General features: G+C 50.6%; 1 protein-coding gene across 1 annotated transcript in view; it reads left to right on the forward strand.

The window, feature by feature from the left end:
• TBC1D10A (TBC1 domain family member 10A) overlaps window positions 1-23630 on the forward strand; it is a 434628-nt gene that overhangs the window by 372630 nt on the left and 38368 nt on the right. Inside the window, exon 8 of the mRNA XM_086943207.1 lies at window positions 22035-22189. Within this exon, the coding sequence (XP_086799333.1) occupies window positions 22035-22189 (155 nt within the window). The remainder of the gene's footprint in view (window positions 1-22034; window positions 22190-23630) is intronic.

A 23630-nucleotide genomic window follows, 5' to 3' on the forward strand; every position in this document is an offset into this window, starting at 1 on the left:
GTGGTCATTAAGGCCCCGGACATTCCAGGTCATCAATTTAAGAGTGTCCAAATTGTCCACAGATGTGGGCATACTATCTACCGCAGTGAGCGTGCCTGTGCTGTTAAGAGTGTCTGTGCGAACATCCCCACCCTGTGGCTTGTCGCAGTTCAGCATGATACATACAAAAAACACCCTGCAACTGAAAACACTCCCCTCTTCGTGCCAATACAAAAACGTAATACTCTCCCTTCCCCCTCCCACTCATGCCTGCCCATCCCCAACAAGGCCGCGAACAACCCCACTCCCCATCAGCTCTACTCTAGTCTCCCAGGCCCTCCCCAATAAGGACCCCCTCAAGACAACCGTACACCCCCCCCCCCCCCCCCCCTCCCCACCAAACAAACCTTATGTAAACACAGTGAAATACACACGGGGCAAAGGTAACAAACAATATGCAAACTCACTGCAAAATCAAATAAAAAAGCCGCCCGTCCCTCCCCCGTCTCAATGAAAAAACATTAGGCATGTAACCAAAACCACTATCGTGGGGCGCTCCACAGTAGGCGACAATAATTGTGCTCTGATATCAAAAATAAAAACCCCAATAGGGCACATATGACGCGAAGAGTAGCCTGTAGACCTAAAGCGTCAATAACAATCAGCTCAACTGAGTGCAAGCACAGCAGATCAGACTCCTGCTGGAACATAATAGATAATGTACCTCCATGGGTCTTCGCTCCCCCACCAGTGCATACCAATGTCCCTGCTGCGTCCCTGGCATCCAGCAGCCCGTTCCCCCATCTGCAGGTAAACTATAGTCAAGAACCCTCCAACAAATTTGTAAATCAGTCTAGCACACAGTTCCGCTCCATTCCCACTGCCCCCCTCCCCCCACCACCCGCCCCCAACACAATACAAACATAGTGCTTATCTGCAAGAAACGTCACTAGTCCTGATCATCCAGGGAGCCTCCCGCAGCGTTGTCCAGTCCGTTCGAGGAAGAGCGGCACTCCTTCCGCCATTCCTTCATTGCCTTCTGTAGGGCCTTAGGATCCGTGAAGATCATGGATTTCCCCTGTCTGTTGATTCTTAACTTTGCAGGGTATAACTTCGCATAGTCCGTGCCCATTTCACGCAGCTGTCGTTTCATTGGTATAAACTGTCGCCTTGCCTCTTGTACCCGAGCAGTGAAGTCCGGGAACAATGAGAGGGTCGATCCCTCAAACTGGAGTGGTTGCTTCTCTCTCGCCAACCGTAGTACCGCATCCCAGTCCCTGTAGTTGAGCAACTTAGCGATGATCGGCCTCGGCGGGGCCCCCGGCCTTGGTCTCGGCCCCAAAGAGCGGTGGGCCCACTCAACCACAAACATGGCGGAAAAGGCAGTGTCGCCTAACAGGGACTTTAGGAGCTTCTCAATAAAGAGTTCCATATTGCCGGTCGAAGTGGTCTCCGGCAGGCCCGTGATGCGGAGGTTGCACCGTCGAGAGTGAGCCTCCAAATCCTACGCTCAGACATGTCAAGACGCTCCGCTTGCTTGTTAAGCCTCTCCGCCATACGGTCCATCCGATAAGTGAGCGTGTCCATTTTAGTGCCTAGCGAAGCTATTCCCCCCTGGAGACTTTTCTCCATTGCCAATAGGAGGCCTCGTATATCTTGCTGGTGGGGGTCCTCCGGCGGGTCCCGGTCGCCCTGGGCAGATCCCGACGCGGTGTCACCAGGCCTGGTGCCCTTCGGATCAAAGGAGAGCTTCGTTTGTGTTCTATCCGTGCGCCCCATCCCGACAAAGTCCAGTATTCAGTCAACGACCAGGGGAGACGAGAAGTGACAATCGGGTGGTGGCTAGGGCGCAACAAGGGAGACCGGGGCCCCACGGTGGCACCGCGCTTCAGGACTACTATCCACAGCTCGAACTGAAGGTCCCCCAGATCGAACCTACCACTCAACAATACGATCCAGCCCCGTGGCAGCAGCTACCAGAGTTGTCGCGCAGTACGTTGTATGACGCCGTCTCTCCTCTGCCTCACCGAATCAGCACGTGTGCGTGAGACCAGACCACCACTGGCCCTCTAAGGCTTCCCGGCCCCCAGAAGTCAAGACGTCAATGCCCAGATGTGTAAAGGGGAGAGGCCGGGGGGGGGGGGGGACAAACAATAATCCCCTATTTCGCTAGGTGTCACAGGCTCTGCCTCAATTCTCCGAGGTCCCGCAGCTCAGGCCTCTTCACTCCCTCATTTCGCCGCACGCACAGCCAGTATCGCTCCAGCACCACTCCTCATTTATGGGATCCCCGCTCTTGGCGGTCAATGTCCCCCAGGGCACCTTCACCTCGACGTCCACCTGCTATGATCACAAATAGCCTTGCTCTAGTCCAGGACACTACCTGCACGTGAATTGCGCCACGCGGTCTCCGCTGCCAAGCACTGTACAATGCGCAGGTCACAGCCGGGGCCCCATCGCAACTTCTCGGGCCCCCCCAGTCTCACCTCGAACTCCCTATTGGGTCGCCACAGACCGACCCTGCTGCGGGATTACAAATGCCGGGACCAAGAGCTTGTCGCTACCCCGCTCACTGGGGCACCGGGCGGGGGGGGGGGGGGGGGAGGGGGGGGATTGCAGTTGTCGCGTCCTCGGTGCCCTCAGCCCTCCAATGCCCCGAAGGCAGACTGCTATGTCCAGTGTACTCCCAAGGATGGGCGGTAAAAACACTGAACTCCCCCGTCATACCAAGTCCGCCAGGGATTGAAGTGGGGAGCTTGTCACCAGCCGTCTCCGCTCTCCGACAGGGCTGTGGGTGAATGCAGGCCGCGCCAGGCCCCAGATCCACATCACACCATGGTGCCGGGCACCGTAGATGGGCGGTGAAACACTGAACTCCCCCGGCATACCAAGTCCGCCAAGGATTGAGGTGGGGAGCTTGTCGCCAGCCGCCTCCGCTCTAAATCAGGGTGAGCCGTCCAGGGCTGTGGGCGAATGCAGGCCACGCCTGGCCCCAGCTCCATGTCACACCACGCCCGGTGGCCAAAGATCAGCCTGCACCGGCCAGGAATAGTACCTTCGCCGGCGACGCTACAGCCGGACCGCCACAGTAGCGCGACCCTCTCCGGGGAGGGGGGGGGAGGGGGGTGAGAGAGTGTCACCTCCAAGCACTCCAGCCGATGTCGCCCCCTCCAGTGGCCCGCTACGATCCTGGGCGCTCCGCAGAACACGGCCCGCCTCCTTCACAACGCGCGCCAGTCCCCAGCGCGCCACTGGGCCTCAAGGTCAGCAATCGTGTCAGGTGGGCTGTCCAGGTGCCAGGATCGCTCTCACCAGGGTCCACCCGGTGTCAGCCACCCGGTGAGTGCATTCGGTGGCAGTTAAGTGAGGGCTAACATGCAGGATTATTACAGGATAGGGGGGCGCTAGAGGGCGCACTGCGGAATGGCCGCACTGTCGTGAGGCTCCCGCTGCCCGGAGCTATTATCCGCCTAGGTATCCTGATTACCATCGCTGCGCCCTGACCTGACCCCACGGTTCGGTTGGGATATCGGCTGTCCACCCACGGTCCAACTCCTGAGCCATTCGAAGGTTGCTGGCCGAAGTTACGAGGGTCCCAAGTTTCTCCGACTCGCGCTCTGGAAGTCTGGTGCCCTCTTGCCCGGCGTCACTGTTCATGCCAGTCCGGGGCTCTGCACGTGGGGTGTAGGCCTAGCTCCGCCCTTCTCCGCCAGGCCCGATCGCTGGCCGGGCGAGACGCTTGGCTCTTCCTTGTTGTCGGACTTATCTCTCGGCTCTCCCATCTGCCTGTTCAGATATCATCGCCCAAGGAGGCGCAACGGATTTTGTACTTGGATTCTGAGGGTTTGCCCCCTTGGGCTGGGAACGAAGACGGCCATTACTCGTCGTTGGGAGTGGCGGGGCGTGCTGGCCTGCTCGTGCCCCCACGGTTCGAGCTGCTTTCTGCTTGGCCGGGTCCCTTGTCCGACCTGTATCCTGACTCTCATTTGCCTCGTTCCCCTACTGTACCACCGTTATGGGGAAGCCGGACACTAAACAGTCCAAACTGTCCTTTGACTCTGGAGGGGCCAGGCGTGGGGCGCGTTCGCTCCAGGAAGCTGGGACTTCGCGGTCCCCCCCCCCCCGAATGTCGCTGAGAGTGTCCCGCACCCACCTCCACCGGACTTCGCCCAAATGATGCAGGAGATGAGGCAGGGGTTCGCCACTATAGTGGACAAAGTGGACAAGATATCGTCGCGCATGGATGCGGTCGTTCAGAAATTGGACGTGCATGAGGAGCGCTTGACGGCGGCAGAACAGCGCATTTCGGACCGTGATGACACGGCGGCCACCCACACCACCCAACTGGCGAGAATGGACAATATCTTGCGTGTCATTGCCGCCAAGAACGAGGAGTTGGAGGCGAGGAGTAGGCGCAACAACGTGCGCATTGTAGGTGTACCGGAGTCCACGAATGTGGGCAAAATGGAGACTTATGTGGAGAGGCTACTGGTGGGCGCCATTGGGACGGAAGTTTTCTCGCCCCAGTTCATCGTCGAGAGAGCGCATCGGACGTTGGGACCTCGTCCGGCCTCTGGGGCTGCACCGCGTCCCATCATTGCGCGCCTCTTGAATTATCGTGATCGAGACGCTGCTCTTCAGGCTGCCCGCACTAACAGGGCTCTCTCCTTCGAAGGGGTGTCTTTCACCATGTACCCCGACTTCACACCGATGGTGCAGGACCAGCGTCGGAAGTTCTTGGGGGTGAAAAGGAAGCTTCGGGACCTTCAAGTGGACTACGCCTTGCTTTATCCGGCTAAACTTAGAGTGACGCATCAGGCTAAACAACATTTTTTCACCAACCCACAGCATGCTGAGGACTTTGCGAAGCGCCTCCAGCGCGAGCGCGCTGCTGCGGATCGTGGTGACGATCGAGATCCGGAGGGTGAACATTCGGCTGCTGAGGAGGAGGTCGCCTGATTCTGGTGACTTTGGACTTTGTCTATCTTCTTCCCGGTTTTTGGAGTATTGTGGACATGTATCTTTTGTATTGAGACCTGTTGGCTTCCTTCTCAGTATTTGCGGCCTAGCTATTGTTCGTTTTTGATTTTTTTTGCTGATGCGTGGGTCGTGTCTGTATTGTGATGAGTGAGTGCGTTTTGCTATTTTTTGTGGGGTTGGGGTGGCACCGCAGGATGGTGTTATGGGATGTCGCGCTCTGGGCACCCACCCCCCCGCGCTGCGCCTGGGGCCGCCTGATACTCGTTGGCGCGGACACTGGCGTGGCGTGAGGGAGTGGCGTCGTGCACCTCTGGAAGGTTCCCCGGAGGGTGTGCCCCATGTTTACCTTTTGTTTGGATTCTAGTCCTATGTTGGTTGACTGGATGTGTGTTGAGGGATGGGGGGGGGGGTGTACGTGGCCTGATAGTTGGGGTGGTGTCAGGTGGGTGGATGGGGGGGGGATGAAGCTGTCCATGTCTGTTTGCCTGGGACTTCTGGTTCGCTTTGGTAGCTGCTACTGTTGTTTGAGTGCACGGAAATGTCGCGGTGCCCGCTATCCAGGCTGTTCCACTTTCCTATCTTACGGGACGGGTTCTGGGACCCGTGCTCCCGTCCATTTTGGGCCCGAGTGCGCCGGCCGCCATTTTAGGCTGCCACGTGCCGGGGCGCACTCTGCGAGCGTAGCACGTGTGCGAGATGTGGGCCGTGTGGGATGGCTTGGCGGCGCGTGGCGCGTAGTCTGTCCTGAGTGCTTGCTGCATGGATGGGTCGGTTGGGAGGGAGTTGTTGTGTTCTTGTTTGGTTGTTTTGGAGATGACTGGGAAATGTATGGAGTGTATGTGGGGGTCTGCCCGTGCCCTGGGGCGTGGACCTATCGTTGGCTGTTGCTGGTGGTTGGATGCCCTGTATTTGGTCATAGGGTCCCGTGGGGCCCTTACTTTATGTGATGTCGACTGCTGTTGTAGATCAGATCTCGATTTTGTCCTGGAATGTACGGGGCCTTAATGATGCCAGGAAGTGTCGCAGTGTGATCCAGTATTTGGACAGGCATGCTATTCATGTTGCTTTTCTCCAGGAGACGCATCTGCGCCCCGCTCCCTCCCCCGCTTTCGGCGGAAGGTGGGCTGCGGCCAGGGGGTTTGCTTCATATTCTTCTTATGCTCGTGGGGTTGTCATCCTTGTTAAGAGGTCGCTTGCATTTCAGGAACTTGGATCAATGGGGGACCCTGAGGGGCGCTATGTGCTGCTGTGGGGACGGCTTGGGCAGAACACTATACTCTTTGTTAATTGCTATGCTCCCAATGTTGATACGCCAATCTTTTTTGTCACTTTGTGGGGTCATGTCCTTGCAGTGGATGCTACTCACATTGTGTGGGGGGGTGATTTTAATTTTGCATTTCAGGCCCAGTTGGACAGATCGGAGGGTAGCCCTCAGTACAATGTACAGGCTAGGGATGTGCTGCGGGGGATAGTGGAGGAGGCTGGGATGGTTGACAGCTGGAGGTACACCCACCCTGCCACTAGGGAGGGCACTCATTACACCACACATGCTCGCTCATGGGCAAGACTGGACTATGTATTTCTCTCTAGAGGGTTGATGGCTGGCCTAAGGGGGGGCTACACATTTGACTCGGACGTATTCAGATCACTGTCCGGTGAAGGTTGATTTGTCCGTCCCCGGGTTACACAGGCCGCGCCCGCCTTGGCGTTTGTTTCCGACTGCTTTGCTTGACCCGGTGTTCAAGGAGGAACTCGGTGCGGAGGTGGAGGCGTTCTTCCCTAGAAACAAGGGCTCTGTGGAAAGCATTGAGGTCATTTGGGAGGCATTCAAGGTTACGATCCGGGGTGTCACTATTTCTAAAAGTTGTGGAGTACTCCGTCTGATTGTTCGGACCCTCGAGAGGTTGGAGGCTGATTTGCGAGACTTGGAGCGCAGGATGCAGGTGAATTCGGACCCCGCTCTTTTGGCACAGTTCCGCACTAAGCTCTCCGAGTATGAGGAGGAGGCTGCTCGAGAGGCTAAGCATAGGGGGAAATACTGGACGTCGAGGCGATACTGCGAAGGGGAGCGACCCGGTAAGGTCCTCGCTGCCCTTACTAGACATCCTAGGCATGGGTCGGACGTGTTGGAATTGGTGTCTCCGGATGGCACTCGCTGTCGAGACACTTCGGAGATTCAGCGCACTTTTATTGATCATTATGCACACCTTTACACGACACAGCAGACGGGTGAGACTCGATACGGTGGCTTCCTCGATGAGTTGGCGCTTTGTTGGCTATCGGATGGTCATCGGGAGTTCTTAGGCAGGCCCCTAGAGGTGGAGGAGGTCAGGAATGCCATCATGTCTCTTTCTAATGGGAAGGCCGCCGGGCTGGACGGCCTTCCTGCTGAATTTTATAAGTGTTATATTGACATCATGGCCCCTGTGCTCCGTGAGGTGTTTGAGGAGTCTCTGGAGGAGGGACGCTTACCGGGCTCCATGCGGGAGGTCGCCATCACGTCGCTGCTCAAGCCGGGTAAGGATCCACTGGATGTGGGCTCGTACAGGCCCCTCTCATTGCTCAACTGCGATGTTAAAATTCTCGCGAAGGTCTTGGCGGTGAGATTAGCCGAACTCATGCCCGTTATCGTGTTGCCTGATCAGTCGGGATTTGTGCCCGGCCGCGCCACCTCTCACAATCTTCGCACTTTGTTTTCGCTTGTCGACCATCGATCCCACTGTCCCGGTTGCCGCTATTTTTCTTGATGCCACTAAGGCGTTTGACTCTGTCGAGTGGGGCTACCTTATTGATGTTCTTTGTCGGATGGGTTTCCCCAGGATTTTCATCTCTTGGGTTAAGCTTTTATATACTGATCCGATGGCGAGGGTAGTAGTGAATGGGGTGCTGTCCCCCGCGTTCCCTCTCACGAGAGGGACCCGACAGGGTTGCCCCCTCTCACCCCTCTTGTTTGCTATCGCCATTGAGCCGCTAGCCTGTAGGATACGTCAGTTTCATCAGCAGAGTGCCTTTAATTGTCTTCAGCGGCAGGTCGGCATTTCTTTATACGCCGATGATGTCACACTCTATGTCAAGGACCCTGAGAACAACCTTAATTCGCTCCTGCGGGAGCTGGTCGCTTTTGGAGGTGTCTCCGGGGTTCATATCAACTGGCGGAAATCTCAATTTTTCCCCCTCACAGCTGCGGTGGCCAGGTTTCCCCTTGACTACCCTCTGGAATGGTGTGACTCGGAGTTGCGATATCTCGGTATTGTCGTATCCTTGGATAGGGGAGACGCGGTTCGGCTCAACTATGGTGTGGCCATTACTAAACTGGCGGATGATGTCACCAGGTGGATGTCTTTACCTCTCTCCATGGCCGGTAGGGCGTCTCTTATCAAGATGGTAGTTCTGCCCCGCTTTCTTTATCTCTTTCAAAACCTCCCATATCATCCTGGTGCTTATTTCTTTCGTAGACTTCGTTCTGAGCTTCTGCGATTGTTCTGGGGGGGCAAGCAGCCACGGGTGGCCTGGGCTACCCTTACGTTGCCTTATGCTGATGGCGGTTTCGACGTCCCTGACTTTGAACTTTATTATCTCAGCGCTCAGGCGCATTATGCCTATCATTGGATGCGCCCCACGCCGTTCATGCCCCAGATTGCTGCTGAGCATTGGGTCGCCCACCCGCTCCCACTGGAGGGGATGGTTTTGGGCAAGGTGTCAGATGTGGAAACGCCCCGCACGACGGTGACATGCACGGTGGATGCTTGGAAGCGGATGGCTCACTTGCTAGGCGTTTCCTTTCTCTACTCGCCGGCCTTGCCTCTGTCTTATCATCCGGATCTGTCGCTGTTGTTGGAGACGGGGTTTCAGCGAATGTGCAAGCGGCTAGGTATCCTCACGTGGGGCGACTTGTTTCATGAAGGTGCCTTCCGCACGCAGGCTCATTTCTTCGGCTCGGCTGCTTGCTCCCCTCTAGACCTGTTCTACTTTGTCCGCCTGCGGCAGGGCATGCGTGCTCTGCTACCGGACTACCCTTCGGAGCCTGGGGTAACCCTCCCCCTCCATGTGCTGCTGGTTTCAGATGGGCGACACCTGGTGTCGAAGTTATACGGGGCTATTCGCCGACAGCGATCGGTCCCGACCAATCGGGTGCGCGAGCAGTGGGTTGCCGAATTGGGTGCTCCTATTACAGACGAGCAGTGGAAATATTGTTGCGGGCTCACGGCCAATGTCTCTTCTAGTTGTCGCCTTAAAATTATCCATTACAAGTTTGTTCAGAGGTACTACTATACCCCGGCGAGGAAACTACGGTTTCATCTGGCGGAGGATGACAGGTGTGCTAGGTGTCGGGCGGAAGGCGCTGACTTTTTGCATTTGGCTTGGAGCTGTGCGGGGGTTTTGGAATATTGGACTCAGGTTCATGAAGCCCTGCAGGTTATGGCGGAGGATGGGGTGGCGTTTGACCCCTTAGTGATGTTACTTGGCTTCTCTAAGGACGTACCTGCCTCTCACCGTAGATTTGTTGACGTGGCCCTGTTGTTGGCTAAGCGTAGGGTTGCTTGTTGCTGGGGTCGTGGTAGGGTGCCGCGCTTTCAAGACTGGTTGACTGACCTCATTTACTGTCAGGATCAGTATAATATCTATTCTGACTTGATGCCTGTTCGGTGCAGACCAAAGGATTTTTGGAGTCCGCTCCAGGTGTACCTCCTGACCAGGGCTGCGCGGGACTCTGCTTCTGAACCTGAGGACCGTGAGGGGATAGGTTGATGACAATGTGATGGGATGGGATTTTACACGACACCTGCTGTTCTTCCGACATCGGGGTGGGGGGCTGACTGTCTCCTTTTCCTGAGAGCTATTGGGGGGGTGGGAGTCTCCCTTCGGACAGGTATTTTATCGGGAGTCCAGATTGTACCCCTATGCGGCACCCTTCTTTCTTGTGCTCCTCATATTTGTGTCCCCTCTGGCTCACGTGTTCTCCGCTAATGTACTGTATTCATATTGCTTTGTCTTATTGGCTCGCCTGCCCATGCTGGATCATTGTATTTTAATATCTCCTGCACATTTCGTTGTTGCTCCTTGTATTGACTGATGCTCTGCCCTGTACTTCCTCGTGTCTCCTTATTTATTTTTGTATGCTTTCTAGGCACTGACGTACCACTGCAATAGCCGATTGTGATTGTATGTTTTGAATGTACACTTCCCTTGTACCTGCTTGTCTCCAAATAAAGGTTTAAAAAAAAAAAAAGGATTATTACAGGATAGGTGTTGAGACGGGGGAGCACTCGGCTCAAGCAGCCATCTTGGTTGTGAGCTAGCTCCGCCCCCCTCAAGGACGCATACTTCCACTTTCCCATTCACAAAGGTCACAGGAAGTATCTCAGATTTGTAATAGACGGGCAGCACTATCAATTCAAAATACTCACATTCAGAGTCATAACAGCACCAAGAGTATTCACCAAGTACCTAGCAGTAGTGGCAGCACATTTACGAAGACAGCACATCCACGTCTTCCCATACCTAGACGACTGGCTCATAAAAGCCAGCTCCTACAACCAGTGTGTAGGACACACTCATGCCACTATTCAACTGCTTCACAACTTGGGGTTCACAATAAACCACACCAAGTCCCATCTGCAACCATCCAAAGTACGACCTATCCAACTGCTTCACAACTTGGGGTTCACAATAAACCACACCAAGTCACATCTGCAACCATCCAAAGTACAACACTACCTCGGTGCCACAATAAACACCTCAACAGCGCTAGCTTATCCCACTCCAGTAAGGATAGCCAGCATGCAAGCTCTTCTCACAAAGTTTCAGCCACAATACTCCCTTCCAGCACGAGTGTTCATGCAGCTCATAGGGATGATGGCCTCTTGCATTTTCATAGTGCTTCATGCAAGACTTCAAATGCGTCCTCTCCAAGAGTGCTTAGCACGCCAATGGAACCAGGCTCAAGGTCAATTAACAGACATAGTGTTGGTGGACGGTCGGACTCATCGCTCTCTGCAGTGGCGGAACACCAAAAACCTTTCCAAAGGGCGACCGTTCCTAGAGCCAGTTCCTCAGATAGTCTTGACAGCGGACGCATCGCTCTCCGGCTGGGGAGCCCACCTACTGCAACACACCATGCACGGCATGTGTACACCACAACAAGAGTTACAACATATCAATCATCTGGAGTTACTAGCCATATTCCTAGCATTTAAAGCTTACCAAAAGCAAGTATCAAACAAAGCTGTGTTCGTCTGCATGGACAACATGACAGCCATGTATTACATACAGAAACAGGGCGGAACACACTCCCTGCAACTCTCTCAGCTAGCACAGAACATTTGGCGGTGGGCTATACGTCAAAACAGCCCAGCATGTTCCAGGAGTACAAAATACCATAGCAAATCTGTTAAGTCGTCCGACACAACAGATCCACGAGTGGGAGCTTCATCCGCAAGTACTTTAACCATTCTTTCAGATGTGGGGACAACCTCAGATAGACCTCTTTGCCATTCACGAAAACGCCAAATGCCCAAGCTTCGTCGCCATATATCCACACCCACTGTCCAAAGGCAATGCGATATGGATGAACTGGTCAGGCAAATTTGCGTCCGCTTTTCCGCCTCTACCACTCTACAGCAGCATTCTCTAACCCTCATCCTAGTTGCTCCAACGTGGGCCAAACAGCTGTGGTACACCACACTGCTACAATGGTCTGTAGAGCCGCACCAAAAGCTATACCTTTCTCCACGCCTTTTAACCCAGAACCATGGAGAGATCAGACACCCGGACCCAGCTCAGCTCAACCTTGCGATCTGGCTCCTGAAATCCTAGAATTCGGATATCTTAACCTTCCTCCTGACTGTATGAACGTCATTAAAGAGGCTTGATGTCCAACCACTAGAGCATGCTATGCAGCCAAGTGGAAACGCTTTGTAATATATTGTCACAGCAACAATATTAATCCTCTAGACTTGTCTATTCAACACATCACGGTATACATCAAAAATGTAACTTAGCCTACACATCTATGAGACTGCATCTTGCTGCCATAGCAGCATATCTACAGAACAGACAGCATCTATCTCTGTTCAGAGTGCCTGCTATTAAAGCTTTCATGGAAGGCCTCAAGCGAATAATTCCTCCCAGGGTACCACCTTCACCAGTGTGGAATTTAAACATTGTTCTCACACGGCTAAGGGGACCTCCCTTCGAACCTTTACATAAATGTGAACTACAATTTTTAACATGGAAGGTTGCGTTCCTAGTAGCTATTACTTCACTACGGAGAGTTTGTGAACTACAAGCACTAACCATTCAAGAACCTTTCTTGAAAATGCATTACAATAAGGTCGTTCTCCGTACCAATCCAAAATTCCTTCCCTAAGTCATCTCTCCCTTCCATCTCAATCATTCTGTGGAACTCCCTGTGTTCTTCTTGCGGCCACAAACAGTAGCAGAAAGAGCTCTTCATACCAAAAGAACTTCTTGTGTCCTTCTCACCACCACACAAGGGCAACCCTATATCAAAATCTGGGTTAGCTAGGTGGATTGTTAAATGCATACAAATTTACATTCTCTGTTCCTCCTAAAGCCCACTCTACAAGGAAGATGGGGGCTTCAATGGCATTTTTAGGGAACATTCCCTTAGATGACATCTGCAAAGCAGCTACATGGTCTACACCGCACACATTCACAAAACACTATTGCGTAGATGTGCAAACTAAGCAACAAGCTAATGTGGGCCAGGCTTTTCTCAAAACACTATTTCAAACTACTGCAACGGATAGGGGTGGTCGCCGCTAAGAGTGGGTACTGCTATATAATCTATGCACAGTGTGTAGTCTGCAGCTCATATGCCTCAAACGGAAAATGCTACTAACCAGTATGCATCTGTTCTTGGCATGTAGAGCTGCAGAGTTACACACACCCACCCGCCTCCCCGGTTACCCTTATCTGTTCCAGTATTATCTTAATTAGATACAGCTTACATGGACCTCCTTCCTTTTCTAGCAAAACTCCATCATTTCCCGAATGACGAAAAATAATCTGAGAATGAAGCTCATGCCTATGCGCAATGTGGTCCAAAGGAGGAGTCACCTATCTCGTGACTTCCAAAGAACTTTTCAGGACAAAAACAAACTGCAAACATCCGGACCCACCATTAGGTGGCGATCTATGCACAGTGTGTAACTCTGCAGCTCTACATGCCAAGAACAGATGCATACTGGTAAGTAGCATTTTCCTTCTGTAATTGCCTTTTGTCATTTCACTTAGTACATGAGCCATCTACTAGGTTTAGGTTTTGCTTCCACTGAACACAACACTATCATACTGGGCTCCACGTCGGTCCTCCAGCTATCTTCTGATGTATACTGAACTATTAGTTGATGGAAACCCCAAGTACATATTTGTTCCTACCTCTTCCACGTGTGAGTTTCCGTTTTCATGTCTCTAGCTTCTGTTACAAACTTATTTCCCTCGGTTTCCTTGCTGAGCACGTGCTCTTCTGACACAAGTTTGACCTCCAGATTTTCTAAGTTTCCATCTATTCCCTCCCACCCTACCTGTCAGATGCATACATTTGTAATTCAAGAGCTGCGGGTGAAGGTTGCTATGGCAGTACTTTATGCTTTTGGAAGCTCTATATTTGTCCAGCATTTTGATTGGAGTAATCATAGATAACGCCAACATCTAGTAGTTAATCTGATGGTGGAGTGACTATTTTCACTATTGCTTTTTGTTTGGTCAGCAATGCTTTTAAGGTCTCGCACCTGGCGATGCAGTGCGAAGCGCTGTCGCCAGCGAGACTTATTGTTATCGTCTTGCCTCTCTTGCCTCTCTTGCCTCTCATGCCGGTACAGACCGGGACACGCGCAGGGCTTTGGCGATTGGGGTCTGTGGACACGCTTGGAAAGATGCGCCACGCACACACAAGCCCCCAGCCGCGCACACACCCACCAGCCACCCCCAGCAGCGCACACACGTACCAGCCGCGCACATACGCACCAGCCGCCCCCGGCCGCGCACACACGCACCAGCCGCCGCTAGCCGCGCACACACGCACCAGCCGCCCACACACGCACCAGCCGCCCGAGCCAGTGCACGAGCCCCCGCGGCGTAACCAAGTCCCACTCACCGGGTGTCATCTCCTCCGCCTCCATTGACGTGGCACACGCGTGGTTTCCCTCACTGATGGGAGCCCTGCACTTGCATCCACAGCCTCAGTCGCCACCACCGCAGGGCTACCCCTCAGGCATTTTTATGCCAGGTAATGAGCCACTGTAAGGAAGGGGGTGTCATACGGTGGTAAGACCCGATCTATCCCCTCCTAGAACAGGATGACCACTGTAAACCCATGTGCTTTCTTTTCAGAACGAGCACTCTGGGAGGAGCCCCTAAGCAGGGGTTGGGGGGGAAGTGGGGGTGGGGGGGTAACAAAAGGTAAAGTATTTGCATGCACTTGGTAGCCGTGCCTTGGTATTTGCAATCCAAAATCGTTCTTTTTTTCCAGAAGAATGTTTGCATAATCTCATGTGTAGCCTCCAGCAACATTTGCTTAAGCAGACTGGCGCACAGGGATGGCCAAATTCTGTTGACAAAGTGAGATGTTTCTATAATCGTAATTCCCTTATGTAAGAAAAATCTGTTGACTTAAATGGTTGAGACCAGCGATGGATGTAAACGAACGAAGTCCTAGAAAGATGAATCCCTAACGTAAAAGTCTACCAATTTATAGCTGAAAACGCACTTCTCTCCAGTGCATTAATTGTAAAGTCTTCTTGTATTAAGAATGAAGTCTTATAACTGTGTGCACTGCTAAAGCATCGAAGTAAACAACACTTCTATACAAGACCAGTAGGTACATGTATGTGGTCATAAAACCGTGACCACTCGTCCCTTACCAAGGTTACTGTAAAACCATTGACCACACTAAGTCTTGCACTACTGTGACTTGCCTGTCTTTCTAGGTTATTTAGTATTGAGAATATTTTATGTCCCCCTCCCTGCCCCACACCCTACCCACCTTTTCGCCACTGTGGCAGTGGAGACCACTCCATGTATGAACAGACTATTAGCGGTTATTGTTTTTATGGCCATTATACTGAGGCTGGGGCACATTTTGGTGTATCCTTTTCTAAGGAGGTAGTAACAAGCAGTTCCGAATTCATGTATTTAAGTGATTAACGTTGTAACAAAAGCACTGTAAATGGCCATTAAGTTATTAAAGCTCCAAGCACGTGACTCTGGAGGTTTTCAACTGCATGTGCCATTACTGTTTGGGTGCACGTCAGCTCACTGGTATCCTCTTATTCAGTGCAAACATTCAGCAGTTCATATTGGAGACTATAGACTTTTTTCACAGCACTTCAGTGACAAACATGCTATCTGGAGATGTGCAGGTACTGTTACAACTTCTGAAGCTGTATTTCACCACTTATGGAGGAGTTGGAGGCACTATAAGCTTTTAACTGTGACGACAGGCCAAGAAAAAGCAAGAAGCCACATTTTTGCCCACCCACAGCAAGGAAGTAAATGTAAAGACGTAGCAAAGGTGCTATAAGCCCTAATGAAAGCAAGAACAACAAGCACTAGCAAAGCCAATAGGTCTTGCCAATACGGAGGTATTGGTCTTTGGCTAGTGGGGTAGATTGGCGAAGATTGGGTTAGGTGGGTTAGATTGAGTTAGGTGGGGTAGATTGAGTTGGAGTGGATGGATAGATTGGGGTTGAGTAGTGCCTAACCCCCTGTGTTGCCTAACCCCCTGTGTTGCCTAACCCCCTGTGTTGCCTAACCCCCTGTGTTGCCTAACCCTCCGTGTTGCCTAACCCTCCGTGTTGCCTAACCCTCTGTGTTGCCTACCCGCCGTGCTGCCATACCCACCCTCTGTTGCATCCCCCCCACCCACCCACTGTGTTGCAATCCGTGTTGCATCCTGCCCACCAACCTTCTGTGTGGCCTCCCTGTTGTCTAACCACCCGCCCTCCATCACTGAAGCCTATCTCTCACTGTGGGCTCCCACCCACCATCCCTCCCTGTTGCCTCCCATCCACCCTCGCTCCTTCCCTGTTGCCGAAACGTGTTTCGTCCCAACCACCCTTCCTACATCCGTGTTGCTGTCGACTGCCCTCCCTCTGTATTGCATCCTGTCTACCCTCCCTCCGTGCTGCCTCCGCCCTCCTTCCGAGTTGCCTACTAACCGCCCTCCCTCACTCTGTGTTGTCTACCATCCACGCTCCTTCTGTGTTGCCTCCCACATGCCCTCCCTCCTTCTGTGTTGCATCCCAATCCATGTCCTATCTATCGCCCTCAATCTATCTATCGCCCTCCCTACCTCTATTGCCCTCCCTCCCTCTATCGCCCTCCCTCTGTCTTTCGCCCTCCCTCTATCTATCGCCCTCCCTCTATCTATCGCATCACCACAGCATCACTCAGCACCACCACAGCATCACTCAGGGGCACCACAACATTACTTTGCGCTACCACAGCATCACTGAACGCCACAGCGTCACTCGTCGCCACCACAACATCACTCTGCAACCATTCAACAACAACTGGTTCAAATATGTTCTCTCAATGTTCTCTCAATGTTTCAAGCTTTATCACAAATGTCACAAAAAGATGTTAATATTTCACTTCTGTTCTTGGATTTTCGTCACAATAAAATATACTGAACATAATCTTCACATAAGTTACTTACAAAAGTTTAAGCTATTGCCATTATAAATAATAACTTTTATTCAAGTATTAATTATTAAAAAAATTAAAAGCCGATATCATCTTCTACACCATACGTAGAGCACAATGGAGAAAAACGTTCCTCTCCTTACTCACTATCTCCACCACCAGGAAATCCGCTCATGGCCTAACACTTTCTATCACACCATCCCAACTCTTCCCAGGCTGCGCTACCATCACTATCTACAACAATGGGATCATCCTATTCCAATCCACAGACAGGAACCTTTACCTTCTCGACAACTTGTTCCCCACTTTCAAGGAACATATCTCCAACTGTCGGACCTCCAATCCTATCACCTCTGATTACACAACACCCCCTACTCCTAATCGCCTATCTGCCCCCACACTCAACCATTCTAACCTAACTCAGCATCAGAACGCCATGCACCTCTCCACTCCCCCCAGCACGATAGTCACGCACCCTCCCGCTGTAGCTACTTCACACCACTCAATCACAGGCATAGATTACTCCCCTTCTTACATTCTCCACACCCCCACCTCCCCTACCCCCCACCTTAACACCTCCCTCACACCTCCTACTAGTCGATCAGAACTCCCCACCTCCCTTAACTTAACTCCCCCTCCCCGCAACAGGTCCATCTCCCACTCTATCTCCCCCCCACTCTCAGTCCCCACGACCCAACTCTCCCAACTAGTCTCTCAGAACTCACCACCCCCTCACCTTAAGTGCTCCTCCTCTTGACAGCACCCTCCCCCATTCCATCTCCCCCCCCCCATTCTTAGTCCCCACTACCTTACCTGCACCCCCGCCATCACTAGCCTGCACTCATCCCCTAACTCGCCTACGCCGCCGCCCAACGACGCCCTCACTCATACCACCAACCTCCACCCTACTTCATCCACACCCTTCGCCCCCAAACTCTCTCACCTTACGAATACCAACCCACATACTAATACCACAGAGCCCGGCTCTAACTCCAGCGCCCTCCCGATCCCCCTCCCCCCCCCCCCCACTCTAGTACCCTATTCAATCATTCACCCTCGGTTCCCATCCCCAATCCCACACTGGACAAAATTATGTCCACCCTCCTCCAAGTCAAAGAAGATCTTCACACTATCAAAGAACTTCTCTTCACACACCCCAGACACTCCTCACCCATCACCACTTCCCCGCCCAACAAATCACCCATCCTCCCCACTGACCCTCTCATTCAATACTCCCCGCTTTGGACCTCTATCCCCTGTCGCAATCACACCAACCGCCCCCTACGCGCCCTCAATACCCTTTCGGACCACGACATGCACACCCTCCTCCACTCATATGTCCCAGTTCCCCTTAACGACACAACCACCACACACCTTTCCATACCTACGATTCACTCAAATCCCCTTAGGCCCCCCACACAAAACAACAGAAGCTCCGTCCCCAATAACCTTAGAAAAGTCCCCCGCGGATCTCATCAAAACAATGGACCTTGACTTAGCCATCCTGACCGAAACCTGGCTTACTAAATCTTCTACACCTATAATGGACATTCTAGTCCCCCCCCCCCCCCCCCCCCCAACTACCACATCATCACACTTGACAGGATAGGCAAGATGGGCGGGGGAATCGCATGCATTTTTAGGAGCAACCTCTCTGTCACTAAAGTCACTTCTCCCTCCCTCACCTCCTGTGAAATCATCTGCCTCGATGTCACCAGGGAGGGCAAACCTGTATGCTCTCTTCATGTCATCTACCACCCACCTGGGGACAACCTCACCTTCACCCAACAACTCATGGACACGATCTCAACCAACTCCGGACGGCAGAACACTCAAATCTACCTGGGTGACTTCAATGTCCACTGGAACGATCACAATGACATGGTGGTGAATAGTCTTAAAACTTTCCTCAACTCACTTGACCTCACCCAAATCTGCAACAGCCCGACCCATGACAAAGGTTCTATCCTCGACCTTATAATCGCCAAAGAGGACTCCACCCAACTGGGGGCAATACAACCCTGTAACTGGTCAGACCACTACATTATCACATTCTTCATCAACGAAAAAGTTAAACTTAACCCGACTCAACCCACCAAATCCAAGATTTGGAAAAGGGACCTAAAGAAACTCAACCCCAACTCCTTACCTTCCCACAGTTGCAATCTCCTCCTTCCACCTACTGGCACCTCGGACGTACAATCTCTGACCAACCTCTACCTTAACTCTATGACCTCAATAATCAATGAAGCCGCTCCCCTGCAACTGAAGAGTCTCCACCAAGAACTCTAAACCATGGTATGATGGTAGACTCAACGAAGATAGGCGTGCCATGCGAATGGCAGAGCGCACCTAGAGATCAGACCCCTCAGCACTGCACCTTAAAACTCTTAAGAAAAAGAGAAATGCCTACTTTAGGAAAATCAAGCGCTCTAAAACAAATTTCTTCAGCCTCCAGCTCGATCAAGCAAAAAACCGACCAAGAAAACTGTTTGATCTAGTCAAAACTCAAACCAAAGAACAACCTCTACAATCAAATAGCACAACAGGCGATATACCATCCTGTGAAGACTTCTCTGCTTTCTTTGAGCTTAAGACTGATAACATAAGAAGCGATCTCCTCAATAATGTAAGCCGCTATTCCAGCCCCAACAGCAAAACTTCCACTCAACCTAAAAACAACGCGGCCTGGTCTTCCTTCGACACCTACTCAGAAGAAACAATTAACAAACTGCTCGGCACCTTGAAACCCTCTAATCACCAGTCTCCCTACCTGCTAATGCTGTAAAAGACTTCATCCCCCTGCTCCTCCCACTTTGGACTAAAATCATTAACAGTTCCCTTCAACAAGGACTCATCCCTGACTCCCTCAAGGTGGGAAAAGTCACGCCTATACTCAAGAAACCTACTGCTGACCCTGCTGACCTAAACAATTACCGCCCTATCACCAATATCCCGACCCTGGCCAAATAACTGGAAAAATGCGTACAACTCCAACTGACAAAACACATCGATCAGTTTGACCTCCTCAACCCTCATCAATCAGGTTTCCGAGCAAGACACAGTACGGAAACGGCTATGACGCACATAATTGATGACGCCCTCCAAATCTTGGATCATATCGACACCTGCCTACTTGATCTCTCCTCAGCATTCGACACCGTCAAACATGAGAAGCTGTTAAACACCAGAATGGGTCTATCTGGGACTGTTCTCAAATGGTTCACTTCCTTTTTACATAACCGGTCTCAAAAGTTCAAGATCAACAACGTGTTATCCCCATCTGTGCCTGTAACATTAGGAGTACCACAAGGATCTTCCCTATCCCCAACTTTGTTCAATCTAGTCATGGAGCCTCTCACCACCCTGTTACAAGCATCTAATGTACACTTTCACATGTACGCCGATGACACTCAACTCTATCTCAAACTACAATCCCTGGAAGACATTAAACTTCTGAACTCTACGCTCAGAAACACCCAATCATGGTTGGCCGATAATCACCTCAAACTAAATGCTCTGAAAACTGAGTTCCTTCTGATCTCACCTTCTGCGAAAATCTCCACCACCCAAACCTGGCTCAAGCACCTAACTGCATTCAATGTCCAACCCACTATCGTGGACTCCGCGAAATCTTTAGGCATCACACTTGACGCCAATCTCAACATGCAGCAGCATATCAGCAAAGCAACTAAGGGAGCTAATTTCCAAATCAACACTTTGAGGAAACTTAAACCCTTCCTCCCAGCTAAGGACTTCCAAACTGCAGTACAAGCCCTAGTCATCCCACGCATAGACTACGGAATCGTCGCCCTGTGCGGACTCCCCCTATCAACAACTGCACCCCTAAGAGCCTCTTTGAACGCTGCAGCGAGACTTATCACTGGATCAAAAAAACATTCGCATATTTCTCCTGATTTAAAATCCCTGAACTGGCTGCCTTTTGAAGCCAGGATTCAACTGAAAATCGCTTGTATGACTCACATGGCTGAACACCACAAGTCACCCAACTACCTCACTCAAAAGCTGACTATATCAGGGGGCTTGAGATTCACCAGAAGCACAAAAAATCTCCTCCTGAAACCGCGAAGATTCCGGAAGGAAAAAACTTATAAACGATCCTTCTCTGGAATGGCACCCAGGATTTGGAATGCACTCCCTCCCGAATCAAGGCTTATCTCCTCCACTACATTTTTTAAGAAAGAAGTAAAAGCCATCCTTATGGCTAAATTCACTTGAACTCTTTTTTGGATATATTGAGTACATTGCACCGACTTTGTATTTTTTGTTTATCTGATTGTCTAACTGTGCCTTTAGTTTTATCTGATTGCTATCCCACGTTGCTACTCACATACTACCTACTACTATTTTGTACCCAAAAGTTTGTTTAATCACTCCCTTGTTTCCCTTACCCCTTGTTTCTGTAAAGCGCTCTGATATCTGCAAAGATCTTGTTTGCGCTATATAAAACTTTGAAAATAAAATAAATCTAAGTCACATAAATACAACACAAATGCTATAGGTGTCGCATTTGAGAAAGTTAAAACTATTGGCATTGTAAATGACAAAGCTATTAATTTTGCTGTTTTCAAAACCAACACATAAATAAAGCAAATGTCATTTACAATTCCAATAGCTCAAACTTTCCTAATGCGAGACTTATTGCATTGTAAATGCTTGTTATATCTACTGGTTATTAATTGAGGGCCTTTCTTTCACCCACTAATTGTTAGGGTTTAAATGATATTGGATGATTTCTTAAGATCAGCTTTGTTGGTTGTATGCAGTGAACCTGGTCTTTCCCCACATATCTTTTATAGTAGGTTAAGTGGAGTGAGCCGAGCTTCTCTAACCACCTGCTGCTTGGCTGGTTCTCAAATATAGTTTATATGGTTGACAGATTGGCCTCTATGCCAGGGCCGGACTTGGAACCACACCCCCCCCCCTCCATATATCGGGGGGGGGGGGGGGTTGGAGGTGCCGCCGAGCTCTTTGCCGGCGCTGGTTTTCGGCCGATTTTGCAGAATTGGCCCTGTAACAAAAACGGCCTTCAGGGGCCCAAAACCGGCCCCCACTCATACAGCGCACCTGGGGATTGCCCGGAGCCCGCCATGGCCAGTCCGGCCCTTCACTATGCCCAAACACTAATTGCTATGCAATTTGTAATGAGCATTGAACACTGAAAGATTACTTTCCTTTCATTTGTAGCAATGAACCTTCTTTAATCATCCATATAGTCAGAGTCTCACTCGTTGCTTTTTCTAGCTCTTTAACATTGAGATGAGCCGAATTATGTAGTTGCCCCTTACCTGTTATCAAGCATGTTGGACACATCAATGCACCACACCCACTTCAAAGACTGACTGTTTTTTTCACTGCCCTCACAATTTACTGCTATTTTTCAGGTGTGAAGATTATTTTCCGGGTTGGATTGGTGCTGTTGAAGAGCATGATCGGCTCATCTGATAAGCTGAAGTCGTGCCAAGGACAATATGAGACGATGGAGAAGCTGAAGAGTATTGATAGCAAGTACATGGACGAAGTCTTCCTAATGACAGAGGTAGGGCACTCTGTGCCAGTGCGTATATGAATACATTATATGCGAAGGCTCAGAATACATCAGTTTTTTGTGGGGCTGCAGAATTTGGTGGTTAGTTTAATATGAACGCATGTGCTCTTAAGTGAGTTTTTCATAATGGGGTACACCATCTTTCCAACCATATCACTGCAGCAAACCATTCCATCCTTTAGGTTCCTTCTCTTTGTTAAGTGTGTTTTATAGCCCTAAGTGGTAGGTTTTTTAAGGCTAGATATTTTTCAAAACATCTTTAAAGTAAAAGTTCAATTGATGTACTTTCCAGCAGAACACAACCAAATAACTCCCCATATAAAGAGAAACAGTTTTTTTTAAATCCCCTAAAAGCAATTGTGATATTTTTCTAATCAGTTAGCCTAATCATGTTTTACAGTACAATAAGCTGGACTCTGAGTGTACTCTGTGGAACATGACTTCATTAAGCAAACGTCAAGTGTGAATTTAGCATATAAAATAATGTACATATGCTTATCTAATACAAACAGTTTTTCCTCTTTGTGTTATTTCTCATACAGTGCCTGAAACACTCCTAACATAGCCTTCTCTCGTCCTCTGTTAAGAACGCTGTGGGGACAAAAGTTCATACATAGCTTTGAACATTTGTGCCAGCAGCACTGCATTTTCTGAAGTTTGACATTGAAGCCCTCATTGTATCCCCAATGAGATCAGAAGGTGGCTAGTGGCTCCTCCTGCCATGCTAGGTGAGAATGGTTGTTGGGGCAGCTGATTATAGTCACAGGTTCACTGATCCTTTTTTTGTGGTCCCCTGGAGTGTTCCTGATATTATCACTGCAGCCCCATGATTGTAGTCATGAAGCTTTGTGATACAAGTGTACTTTTGACCTCGGGGTCAATACACTGAAACTCTGTTTGCATCTTGTGAACTGAAAAAGTGCAAACCAGTTGCTGCCAGCACTGCGCCTGAGCTTTCCTTCCTCTTTCTTATCCTGTGCTGAGCATTGCCTAGAAATAAATGTACCTTGACTGAGGATGTTTGTGCAAGGTTTATGTTTAGCAATGTCATAAACAGAACAAAGAGAGAGAGAAAGACTACTCGCTCACCTTCCCTTTACTAAATCTATCAAGCAGCAAGATAGAGTACCTGTTTACCCAATTTATGACCCTACGGAGTCTCACTTACAGAAATGTAGGGGGGGTACCTTCAGGCTTTTTTCAAAGAACCCTCCCTCACCAACTTAGTTGGTGACATGCTTCGACATCTGATTACAGAGGAGCTGTTTGATTTTTCCATGAAGTGAAAAGGTGCAAGTGATTTAAAATTGTCTCAAGGTCACCTACCCAGAAGTGTGTTTTAATCTTGGGCAAGTTTAAAAGCAATGTTTGGGTACTCTTGATGCTACAATGATCTCATTTACCCTTTAATATGGTCAACATGTTTCAGTCA

The sequence above is a fragment of the Lissotriton vulgaris genome, chromosome 11 (genome assembly GCF_964263255.1).
Source record: "Lissotriton vulgaris chromosome 11, aLisVul1.2, whole genome shotgun sequence".
In the NCBI taxonomy this organism is placed as follows: domain Eukaryota; kingdom Metazoa; phylum Chordata; class Amphibia; order Caudata; family Salamandridae; genus Lissotriton; species Lissotriton vulgaris.